This window comes from Rhinatrema bivittatum, chromosome 10 (genome assembly GCF_901001135.1).
Source record: "Rhinatrema bivittatum chromosome 10, aRhiBiv1.1, whole genome shotgun sequence".
Taxonomy (NCBI): domain Eukaryota; kingdom Metazoa; phylum Chordata; class Amphibia; order Gymnophiona; family Rhinatrematidae; genus Rhinatrema; species Rhinatrema bivittatum.
In genome coordinates, this window is record NC_042624.1 from 126,703,908 (window position 1) to 126,716,651 (window position 12,744).

Genomic DNA, 12,744 nt, shown 5'->3' on the forward strand with positions numbered 1-12,744 from the left:
AATCTGTATTACCTGTTTCCCACTGCATTCAATAGTGAGGATGAAGGGCTAGCATCTCAAAAAGAGAGGCAGGGAAGCAAGATCTCAAGGGATAACTCGTTCTCTTTGGTGATGCTTTAATGCCTTTATTTGAATTATTGTGGTGTCATCCTTTTATGCATGTTATGTTGTAACCTGATGAGTTTGGTAGATCAGCAGGATATAAATGCTTTTAAATAAAGAAAATGAATAAAATGAATCTATTTTTAGGATTACATCTGTGGAATCACAAAGATAGGGGGAATTTGCCCTACAAAAGGCCTAAAAAATGTGAACATCGAGAGTGGCTCCCAAACAGAACCAATGCCAGATCCTGTCTCCCTGGAGGGGACCCCAAAGACTGGTGAATCTTTGGAAGAACGTATAAAGGAGGTAAGAAGATCTGCAGTATTGAAAAGGGAGAATTCTTGACAGTATCATAGCCGTTTTCTTCTGCAAAATTTAATAGTTCATGGATCCTACATTATCAATGAAGAGTTGGATTTGATTCCAGTGGGAGATAACCAGTCATCGCTTAGTTGTCAATTAATTTATCCTACATAAAATGATTTATCGATAATGACTACCAGCTCCAGCCTTGTCAACTGTTTTAATGAAAATATCTGAATTAGTAATGCCTCATTCTCTTCCTTGTTAAGATTAGATCTATGCTTTTTCTCAAGACTTTCAATATCATTTAAGACAAGCGGATGAAATGTGTGAATCAGTTCAGGAGGTAGCCAATGACATTTATTTTTAACAGCAGAGGGCTGTGAGGGCTTTATGTTTTGAAAAAAATTGCATTACCCTTAAATTCCTAATGCATTTGAAGAGGTCTGAAAAGCATCACATTTGATAAGAAGTACAAAAGACATCTGGGTATCTCTTAATCTGAGGAATTTGTTTGTCAATCTGGTAATTGACTGCAGGAGTGGATACCCAGTCTGGAACCATAAAGAGGAGGAGAGAGGACGACCTGTGACACCACACTGGTGCTCCCTAAACACAAAAAGCTAAAGAGGTGCCCACAGGGTACGACAGAAAGCAGAGAACAAGCAGTGGATGAAAGGTATTTGAAGGGATCCCCCATGACCTCATATGGGTTCAAGGCATTTTTGAAAAGTGGGAGGACGATCCTTGAAAGACCAGTTGTAGCAGTTTTGGATATTTGGTTATCCCCTTTGATCTTTGTAGTGCTCTATGTTTCAGCACTGTGACCACAATATCTTCTGGAATATGTTGGATAAATCTGTTATTTGGTCAGCATCCTGTTTTATTCAGACAATCCTTCAAAGACCACACATCATTTGTGACTTGTTCTAGTTTATATCAGACAGCATAAGTTGCTTATAAGATTAGAAAAGTATGACTTTGTTAAGCATACCCATACCATTACATTCTTGCCAGATGGACTACAAATTACTGTGCATAAGATTAAGGGTGTAACTGACTGGCACCCACAGACGCTAATAATGTACAATGATGCCTGACATTTGCTGGTTTATCTTTGTATCAGCAAGGGGTTCTCACAATTAGTATCACTGCTAAGAACAAAGCTCCCTTCTTCTGGATGCTAAGAGTTGAAAGGGCATGATCTCCTTTAAAGTTGCTTTCATTTTCACTCAAATAAGAGAATCACATTTTTTGCCAATTACATATTCAATCACTGTTTCTATCTAATGACTTCACAATAACTGAAGGAACCCGCTGCACTAGATTAAATAACCCATGATCTACCTTTATCCCGATAAAGCCAATATGTTTCAGAAGAGCCAAATAGACCTACTTCAAATAGCTGCTTCACAGGTTAAGTCTGACTGTTGGCATAGGGCATCCCTTCGTTAAGTTAGACCAAAGCTTTTTGAAACTTTTCATCATTAATTGAGTTAAGAATTTCCAGACGTGATTATCTGGCTCATTGCAAGTCCATCCCATCTTCCACACAACTCTGCTAAAACCTTGTCATTCTAACTCATTTTCACATCTCTCAGTCCACCTTCACGAATGAGTCAAAGTCAAGGGTAATTTGTGGTGAAAGAAACTGAACTTCAGCAGAATCTGAGACCACCTTCACTATCTTGCAGACTGGAAGGGATATGAGCCACTAGGCAATGTTCATACTTCTGACGCTGTCATTTTCATCTGGTAAATCCCTAGAAACTAGCTCCAAGGACCCCAGGTGGTGTCCCTCAGAGAGGGAAGATATTGTCAGATACTCTGCAGTTTCTCACCTATACCAGATCCTGGATACTTTACATCATTTACTGCCAACCTGCTGAAGTAGCAAGAGCCAATCAGACTTGACTGGCAAATCCAATTTCCTCCTCAGTCTTTGCTTTCAGCTGTTACAATAGATCTTCTCAAACATGGTCCAGTGCTCCCGTCTACAGACCATTCTAATTCCTCCTCCTCCCTGCTTACATTTAGATTCCTGACTATTTCTGTCCTCAATTGTTTGTTTCCTTTTTCCCAGATTTTGCAAGTTGATCAACTTATTACCCCGCTTTCTGGACCAGCTCTCCTACACTTTCAGGTACTTGTCTAACCTCTTCTTCCTTCAAATTATATTTATGTTGATCACTTTCACCTCAGCTATGACCTAACAGTGTTATTAAGGCCCCAAGGATATGTGGCTGTGAAGAGAGAAGAGAGCATGGTACTTGAGGAATTCACAGAGAGAGGTGTGGCGTGTTACCGTGTGTGTGAATAAACCTCCACTCGGTCATGGTGAATCTTTATGATTAGCCAGAAATCAGGCATCAGGGGGCACTTGGGGTCCTGGTCACTCATTATGGCTTCCTCATATTCCGAGTCACTGCTCCCACCATCGTAACCTGCAGGAAGCACAAATACACATCACTCCTTGATGTTTTTGACACAACTGCAACACTGCTCTCTGCTTCCATGGGGGGGGGGGGGGGGTGCAGAAAAGAATTGGATTCAGACGATAACCATTACAGGCTTGGACTTTTATAATCTGGGGTATTGATAAGCACACATAAGGGAGAAAGCACAGGGCAGCTTCTATGGCCAAGTCCATAAGCAACGCACGTCAAGCAGCACTGTCTGAATTTTCAAGAAAGCTCATCACCCAATAAAAATGTTGCTAGCAGTAATTTTTTATGGGGATAACTGCATGGAGCAGCAGTTACTACCCTTAACAGTAACAAGAGTGGAGGAGCAGTCTAGTGGTTAGAGCAGGAGACCAGGGTTCGAGTCCCACTGTCGCTCCTTGTGACCTTGAGCAAGTCACTTTACCCTCCATTGCCTCAGGTACAAACTTAGATTGTGAGCCCTCTGGGGATAGGGAAATACCTGAATGTAATCCACTTTGAAGTGCTGAAAAAAGTGCAAAAAGTGGAATATAAATCTAAATAAAATAAATAAAAATAAATACATGCATGGAGCAACAGTTGCTGGGCAGACTAGATGGACCATTTTGTCCTTTTCTGCCGTCTTTACTATGTTGATAGAGATAGAGATATAAATAAAGTCCCAAGTGCAAATGGCTTAACAACCCTTTTTTCACTCTATCCCTCTCTTCCAGAAAATACAACCACCACCACTGAGCTGCCTACCGGGGAAGCACCTATGTCTAATGAGCTGAGTACATTAGACTGAGTGCAGAGTTCTGATAGGCCAGAGATGAGCACCGTCTACAAACAGAAAGTTTAAAGTGCCAACTGAAATGGCTTAGCACACACCTCGGGCTTCATAGCTTCTAGTTCTCCATCTCAGAAACAGCAGCTACCATAGAGCGGCCTGCCTTTATTATAAGCTGGTAACACCGATGTCCAATAGGTTGAGTGCAACTGCAGAGCTGCCCCTTCACACACTCACAGGAAACCTCTTCTTGTGCTCCATTACAATATAAAGCCCCCCCCCCCCCCCCCAGTAAAAGGTCTAAAGAAGTGGTGGGTAAATTACAGGTCAAAAAAAATAACGCAAAAATTGAATTACTGAGGAGGAAGTGACATCAACCGAATGAATGGTCGTTTTAGAGTCAAGCTCCTGAGTTGATTATTTATAATCCCTGCTAAATACCTATTATCCTTCCTCTGGCAACCATGATCAGTTTGGACAATATCAGTGTAGAACCGGAGATGTCCACTCAAAAAATAAAATTTGGTGGTTTTAAAACACTTTTCTTACACAAATAGCACAGTTTTGTTGAAGAAGGCCCCCAGTGCTGAACGGGAGATGGAAAAGGGAGCAAATGAGGTGGGCTGTGTTGGCAAAATAGTTGGAGATACTTACTCGGGTAGATTTCCAACCAATGTTTGCTGAATTGTGCCGAGACATGGGGTTGATCAAGAAAGAAATTTTAGATATGGTGGCTGAACTCCAACATGATTTTAATGACTTGGGTAAGAGGGTTGAAGAAGCAGAAGCTCGGCTAGATTAGCATGATGCCACCATGATATAGAGGCAATCAGTGATAAATGATTTAATGACTTCAAATGCTGAACTGAATGAGAGACTGGAGGATCTAGAGAATAGGTCCAGGTGGAGAAGCCTTAGAATTTGGGGAGTACCTGAAGGATCAGAATTTGCTGACTACTCTTATATCATGACCAGTGTCTGCATCGCAATTCCTGGCATGAATGCTGAGTTGGCAGACTTACTGAAAATCAAGTTTGAGAGAACACATAGACCAAAGGGCCAACCACGTGGGAACTCGCCAAGAGACATCGTGGTCTATTTCCATAAATATTCTATAAAGAGAGCCTTGCTAGATATTAATCGCCACAAGGCACCCAAACAATGGGTACAGATAGAACAAGCTATAGTGGGCCCTATGGCGCTAGCCGCTCTACCGTGGCAACCTCGTAATACCTGGTGTATAGGCGCAAAGTCAAAAGCAGCTGGTTGGGGATCACAAATATTTTTATCAAACTTCCCTCCAAACAATGTACATTTACCCATTAGTTATCAAACTCAGCAATTGCAATCCTGGTGGGAGAAAGGGGTCACAAACATAGGACACCTGATGCTTCAGGGCAATCTCCTCTCAATGGAAAGGATGTCGGCTATATTCCATTTAGATCATCATGATTTCTTGGCATATGCACAGGTTACCCATTTTATAGGCTCTATACAAAGATACAATTCTCTCCGACCAGGCAGAGCACTACTGGAGTCCTTTTTTATATTTTTAATAGCGACTCGATTAAAGGGTCAATATCTAAAATATATCTATTTTTTACGCATGAGTCAGAGCCCTGCAAATTTATTGCACAATGGGAAACCGATTTGGGCAGACAGCTAGGAGCGAAAACATGGGGAGAGACCACACGCGCAGCTAGAAGGTGTTCGATATCCACCAGATTGCAAGAGAACTGCTACAAAATGATTTATAGGTGGTACCTCACCCCGGATAAACTTCACAGGTTTTATCTTCATATACTGGATCCCAGATAGGTACCTGAAAGAGAGTAGAAGGCCCCCGAGGAGCGGGTAGCCAGGTTAGATGAAATACCCCGAAGGGCAAAGAGAGCTTCCAGCGGCAGAAAGGAAGCGGCAGAGTAGCTTAGACTGGACGAGTCCAATCCTTGCTAACTCGATTTGTTAGCAAACAAAGGGCAGGCTAAATACCTGGATGGCGTGACGTCACTCGAGGGGGACGCCCCCGAGGTTCCCGCCATGACGTGGAGAAAGACGTAGGTGGTGTGCGTGCACGCGCACCCTAGGAGGCCCTCAGGAGAAACTTGGCAGATTGCCTTGCCATTGCCGTTCCAGGGACGCCAGAGAGAGCGGCATGCAGACACGGTGGTAGCCATCTTCCCAAGGCTAGCGGGGAGAGCAGAGAGAAAGGTGAGGCACAGAGGTCGAAGCCGTCTGAGACCGATGGACGCAACAGTACCCCCCCCTTCAAAGGGCCCCCTCCAGACCCCCTACCTGGTCTTGGTTTTTGAGGATGCGATCGGTGGAACTGTCGAAGCATCTCTTTATCCATGATATTAGCCAAAGGTTCCCAAGAATTTTCTTCAGGTCCATACCCCTCCCATGAAAGGAGGTATTCCCAAACTCTGCCTCTTTCTTACGTCAAGGATAGCATCAACCTTGTACTCGATGTCTTCTTCTGCAACAATAGGTGTAGGTTCAGGTGGCTTGGTGGAAAACTCACTAAGGACAAGCGGTTTCAGTAGCGAGACATGGAACGCATTATGAAGTTTCATTGCTGGAAGAAGTTTCAGACTATACGTGAGTGTCCCCAATCGTCAGAGGATAGGAAAGGGTCCGACAAAGCGTGGAGCAAATCGAGCTGATGGTAGTTTGAGGCTCAGATGTTTGGTAGACAGCCAGACCTTGTCACCAGGCTGAAATTCAGGAGCTTTGCTATGGTGAGCATCATAGCCTTTCTTTGCTCTATGTCCAGCTTTTTGGAGCATCTCTTTAGTCTTTCTCCAGAATAGTTGAATATCATTGGCAGTAGATTGAGCTGCTGGGGACGACACTAAAAGTGGAAGTGGTAAGGGTTGTCGTCTGTAGACCACTTCAAATGATGTTGATCCAGTAGATAATGCTGGATGAGAGTTGATGGCGAATTCAGCCCAGGCCAACAGTTCAGCCCAGTCATTCTGACGTGAACCAACATAGGCACAAAGGAACTGCTTTGAGTGTTCTATTCATTCTCTCAGTTTGGTCAGTCGACTGAGGATGATATGCAGAGGTGAAGTCAAGTGTGATGTCGAACTTCTTACACAAAGCTTTCCAGAACTTTGCTGTGAATTGAGCTCCTCTGTCAGAGACAATGTATTTTGGCATGCCGTGTAGGCGAAAGATGTGGGTGATGAATAGTTTCACAAGCTCCATGGCTCAGGGCAAGCCAGGGAGAGCCACGAAGTGAGCCATCTTTGAGAATCGATCCACTGTAGCCCAAATGGTATTGTTACCTCCAGAAAGTGGTAAGTCTACCACAAAGTCTGTAGAATGTGGGTCCAGAGCTCATCTGGTACTGGCAAGGGATGAAGCAGGCCCCAAGGATGCCGGGCAGAGGTTTCTGTCTGGCACAATTGGAACAAGAAGCCACATATGCAAATGTATCTTCCTTCATGGTGGGCCACCAGTAGTACTTCTGTAGCTTAGCTAGAGTTCTACGTTGACCAGGATGTCCAGCCAGTTTCGAGTCGTGAGCCCATGCTAACAATTTCTTTCTTAGATTGTAGGGTACAATGGTCTTGCCCGGAGGTACCGGATGTGTAGCTGACAGGATAACTCTCTTCGGGTTGATGATATGCTGGAGTTCATCAGGTACGTCTTCAGAGAGAAAAGAGCGAGATAGGGCATCTGCTCTGACGTTCTTATCTCCAGAGCAATATTTCAGCACAAAGTCAAATCTGTTGAAGAACAGGGACCACCTCGCCTATCTATGGTTAAGATGCTGGGCAGGACGGAGGTACTCCAGATTTTTGTGATCAGTATAAACAGTGATCTGATGTTGTGCACCTTCAAGCCAGGGGCGCCACTCTTCGAATGCCATCTTTATTGCCAGTAGTTCTTTATCCCCAATGCTGTAGTTCTTCTCCACTGGCGAGAAGCGTCGGGAGAAGAAAGAAACATGGTTGCAAGATCTTAGAGTCATTGGTCTGGCTTAGCATGGCCCCTACACCTACATCCGAGGCATCAACTTCCACAATGAAGGGCCGTGTAGGGTCCGGATGACGGAGGCATGGCTTACTTGAGAAGGCGCCTTTCAGCTTCTGAAATTCTGTCACAGCTTCCATAGACCAATTGGCGACGTTGGCACCTTTCTTTGTCATTGCTATTAATGGAACAGTCAGTGAAGAGTAATTCTTGATGAAGGTTCTGTAGTAGTTGGTAAATCCCAGAAATCATCTAAGAGCTTTTAGACCAGTGGGTTGTGTCCATTTTTGAATACTCTCAAGCTTCTGAGGATCCATCTGGAACCCTTTGTTCAAAACAATGTACCCTAAGAAGGGCACAGATTCCTTGTGGAATTCGCATTTAGACAACTTGGCGTATAAGCGGTTCTCACGAAGTCTCTGCAGCACCTTCTTGACATCTTCCTGATCGGTATTCAGGTCCTGGGAAAATATCAAGATGTCGTCCAGGTACATGATGACACATTGGTAGAGAAGATCATGCAGAATGTCGTTCATCATGTTTTGGAAGAAGGCCGAGGCATTGCACAGGCCGAAGGGCATCACCATGTATTCAAAGTGCCCATCTCGGGTATTAAAAGCCGTCTTCCATTCATCGACAGAGCGAATGTGAACTAGATTGTAGGCTCCTTTGAGATCAAGCATTGAGAATATCTTGGCTACCTGTAGTCTATGGAATAGCTCTGAGATGAGTGGTAAGGGATAGTGATCCTTTCAGTGATCTCGTTTAGACCTCTGTAGTCAATGCATGGACGTAATGTTCCGTCCTTCTTTCCCACAAAGAAGCCTGCGCCGGCAGGAGACTTGGTGGATCGTATGAAGCCTTTCTGAAGATTCTCCTGGATGTACTCTGACATCGCTTTGTTTTCTACTACTGAGAGAGGGTAAACCCTTCCTTTGGGCGGTTCTGTGTTAGGCTTCAAATTGATGGCGCAGTCGTAGGATCTGTGTGGAGGCAATACGTCAGCGGCTTCTTTGGAAAATACATCTTGAAAAGATGCATATTGAGGCGGCAGCCCAGGCAACAACAGAATAGTTGGCATGCAGGGTATTGGAGAAACTTCCATCAGACATTTGCCATGGCAATCTGGACCCCAACATGAAAGCTCCAGAGTGGCCCAGTTGAATTGTGGCATATGTTTCTGCAGCCACGGTAGCCCAAGTACTAAGGGATGCATGGCCTTCTCTAGCACAAAGAAGGAAATAGTCTCTGTATGAAGAGCACCGGTACGTAGACTCACTGGTTCTGTGAGCAGGGTTACTTCACCCAGTAAGGGCTCCCCATGAATGGAAGACAAAAGTAGCGGATACATCATGGTAGTGGTGAGGATCTGGAGATGTTCCACGTCCCAGGTGTCAGAAGAGGATGATGGGGCACGAGGTCCTCCTTACTGCCACATCAGACACGGTCTCAGGGCACCGGGAAATGTATCTGGGGAGGGAGTAGTGAAAGATAAGCCCTGGGGGTGGGAGGCTGGGAAATTAGAGAAGGCAAGAAGAGGCACATTTAAGCTGCTTGTCTCTTATCCTGTGCAGGAGCATCATCTGTGGGCACAGTCGGGATTTCTGGGGGCAAGGGTGATGCCCCTGGAGAAGGCAATTGTCACAAATGTGGTCCCAGGGAAAAACCCCCATTCCCACTCTCACTGGAGAAGAGGCCAAGCTCATTATAAAATCAGACCAGAAAACAAGGAAAAATTATTGGCAAAAGCAGAGATACAGTGGGAAATAGAAAAGAATAACTTCAGCGAGCACAGGAATGGCTAATCTAAGCCTGAGAAATCTTCAATCTCCTATATCAGTGCTCCTGACCCTGTCCTGGGGGCCCCCCCATTGTGGATATCCTGAAAACCCGACTGGCTGGTGGGCCCCCAGGACAGGGTTGGGGACCACTGCTCTAGGCGATGTACAAATAAAACAGTCACAAAATAATACAAATAAAGACATTTACAAAACAATTCATGTCTAGTCAAAAATATTCACAGGGTACTATAACAGTCCAATGAATGCTGCTAGCAAATATTCACAGTCCCAAAAAGGCTACTTGTAGGCTGTTTAAATAGCCAAGTTTTCAACAAAGTTTTGAAAGCCTTCACTCATCAGCCTGGCGCGATGCCTCTGGAAAGGAGTTGCAGAGAAGGCACAGTCTCTGGGACGTCCAGGAGTCCTCGGAGATGAAAGTGCACTACAGATGAGATGGCTCACAGCCAGCAGAGAAAACGCATTATAGATAGCGTGACTGGGTGTGACATGCTGATGTCAGACACAGAGAAGTACCAAAAACCCTTGGGTCATGACCCAGACAGAATAGTAGAGAAAGAAGCTGTGTCTTCTCATCCCAACAGGTAAAAAGCTTGAGGCAAGAAAACCAGCAGTATAGGAGAAAGGCACAGGAACAGCATTGCTGATAAAAATACCAATCTAGAGGTCGTTTCTTTACCTATTTTGCTTATATAATTTCTAGGCTTATATTTCTAATCAAGTTAGTTCTTGTGTTGTACGTGGAATGTTATAAGTAAAAAGTGAAAATAAAGAAGTGTCAAACTTAGAGAGAGAGAGAAGGACCTCACGTACCAAGAGGTGCAATCAGAGACCATGGGAACAATGTCCCAATTGTAATGGGAGCCCCTGGTCTGTGATGGGAGAACTTCCAGGCGCACCTCTGTGGTCTCCAGAAGGAGGCGCTCTTTGGCACAACATTAGCAGTGAGAAGTTGTATCCCTGGTTTAAGAGTGAGGTTCATTCCTGAATGTGGCCAATAATAATTTCATGCAACCTTTAATGAAAGGAATCTCAAGCTTGTATGAAATTAATATTTTACCCAGGATTTTAAAATAATGCTAGCACTATCTATTTTTATGTGAATTTGGGGGTTAAGAAAAAGGTTTACTATAGAATACCCCAATCAGAATAATTATTGACTCGATAGTAGTCAGTTAATATCTTTTTTTTTACTTTTATTGTATTATGCTGTTGGATTTACTTCCCTATTTTCTTTGCATTTTGGGGGATTGTTCCTCAATTTGTGCTCCACTGGATTTAAGAGAATAATAAATATTTTTAAATAAACAACTAAATGGCCTAAGTAGCCTTCTATCTATATTTCTAATACTGTCCTTAGCCCTTGGATAGACACTACCCCCGAGGGAATACGCCAACGTACACGTCTCAACCTGCCCAGCCAGAATGAGCCTAACTTGCAAGCCGATCTGCACTACAGCACCTGCATGTGGCAGGGGATGCGCAGAGATCACTATTAGTGCACTGTGCGGTAGCAAATGCAGAGTTTTTATAATACTGTGTATTTCTGCTCCACAAGCATGCCCGTATTTTTCCAATGCAAACATACTGCTCTACTCATTGTATAAAGACGTGCTTATACACTATGCATGAAATAATTGTGACGCTGCGCAAATAACCACAAAGAATTAAACACAGAGGTAGACATGCATGATGCTTGGAATCACCAGTTTGCCGATACTTTCACCAGTTCACCCAATCTATTTCCAGTTCCCCATGACCCTCCCACCCAAAACTGCAGGAAACAGACAAGTCCCACTTCCCTTGCATGAGTCAATGAACAGAGGTAATGTATATATCCTTTGTGCTACGCTTATTTTAATTACCTTAAGTTTTCCTTTGTTAATTATATAGAAACATAGAAATATAGAAATGACGGCAGAAGAAGACCAAACGGCCCATCCAGTCTGCCCAGCAAGCTACGCAGTTTATCCATTTTTTTTTTTTTTTATCTTCCCCCCCACCTTTTATCTTCCCCCCCACCTTTTATCTTCCCCCACCTTTTTCATAGTGTTTAGTAATCCTTTGTTTATTAAATATGTTCAATGTATTTGACTTAGGAAACCTATTTTCCTGCATACTCTGTTTTTAATGTAAACCGGTATGATTTGTATCTGATACAAGAATGTCGGTATATAAAAATGCAAAATAAATAAATAAATAAATATATGCATCTCTCTTACAAAATAGCAAGTACCTCACACACCTCTGACCCCACCCTGGACCACCCGTTTTATCCCCAGTAACACTATGCACACACTCTTGATGTTTCTATAATATCAAATACATGCACATACATGCTGCTCGCATCTATTTGCTATTTTTATATGTGGAACCCCTTTAAAATTATCTCCAATAAATACAGATGCAATGCCAAGAGCGTGTTACCTCATGCCACTGGTTACCCATTAAGTTGAAACTGGCTTCCTTAATACATGGGCTTCTGGATGAACACCACACTTAGGGAAATCCATGTGCGCAGAGTTCCTGACGTCACTGTGTGCATGATATAAAATCAGCTACCCGCGCGCACACGTATGCACAGGTGCCGACCCGCACATGCAAGGGGGGGGGGGGGATTTTCTAATAAACGCGTGCTGATGCGACTAGGCCTTTCCCCAGTTCCCTCCAATAAAGGAGCCCACAGGGAGGGAACTTCCCTGACCCCCTAGCTACCCTTCCTTCCTTTTCCCCTCTCCGCCCCGACCCCTAAACCCACCCTAACTAATCTCAAGGTTTGGTTTTTTTTAGGAACCTACCTGCTCTCCCCAAGCAGAAGTAAGATCCGCGTGCCAGCTGGCCCCCACCCCGCCCCTTTTTAGAGAACCGGCTCTTCCGCTCTTACCGAGAGATTCGCACGTGGTCGGGCCACTTTGAAAATGCGCTCAGCACGCGCATGACCCGGCCACATGCCAGGGAATTAAAATTAGGCCGAAAGAATCTATAAACCTTCTCGCCAACTAAGATCTACTACCAAACCTCTGTTGGAAGCTCCCTCTGCAAAGCTGATGCATTTAGAATTTAGAAGGGGAAGAGCTGGACAACCTGGGACAACTGAATGCACAAAGCCATTTAAGAAACACCAAACTCATTGGTTTGCACTAGCGTTTAAGCAGCAAGAATTCTGTTAAGTGGATTTCTAGCAGAGAGATACTCTACTAGCTGTTGATGAGCAGGCTCGAATTTGTTTTTTCTATGTTATTTTATGTCTGTAACATGGGTACGCCACCTTCAACTTTCCCCTATGAGTGGGGGTCTATATATCTTTTTTTATTGTAACTGCTGCACCATTCTCTTGTTA

General features: G+C 44.0%; 1 protein-coding gene across 4 annotated transcripts in view; it reads right to left on the reverse strand.

Annotated features, from left to right (window-relative positions):
• Positions 1-12,744, reverse strand: part of SZT2 (SZT2 subunit of KICSTOR complex) — a 446,100-nt gene that overhangs the window by 219,870 nt on the left and 213,486 nt on the right. For all 4 annotated transcript variants that reach the window (XM_029618788.1, XM_029618789.1, XM_029618790.1 and 1 more), the window contains exon 40: positions 2,714-2,852. In XM_029618788.1, the coding sequence (XP_029474648.1) occupies positions 2,714-2,852 (139 nt within the window). The remainder of the gene's footprint in view (positions 1-2,713; positions 2,853-12,744) is intronic.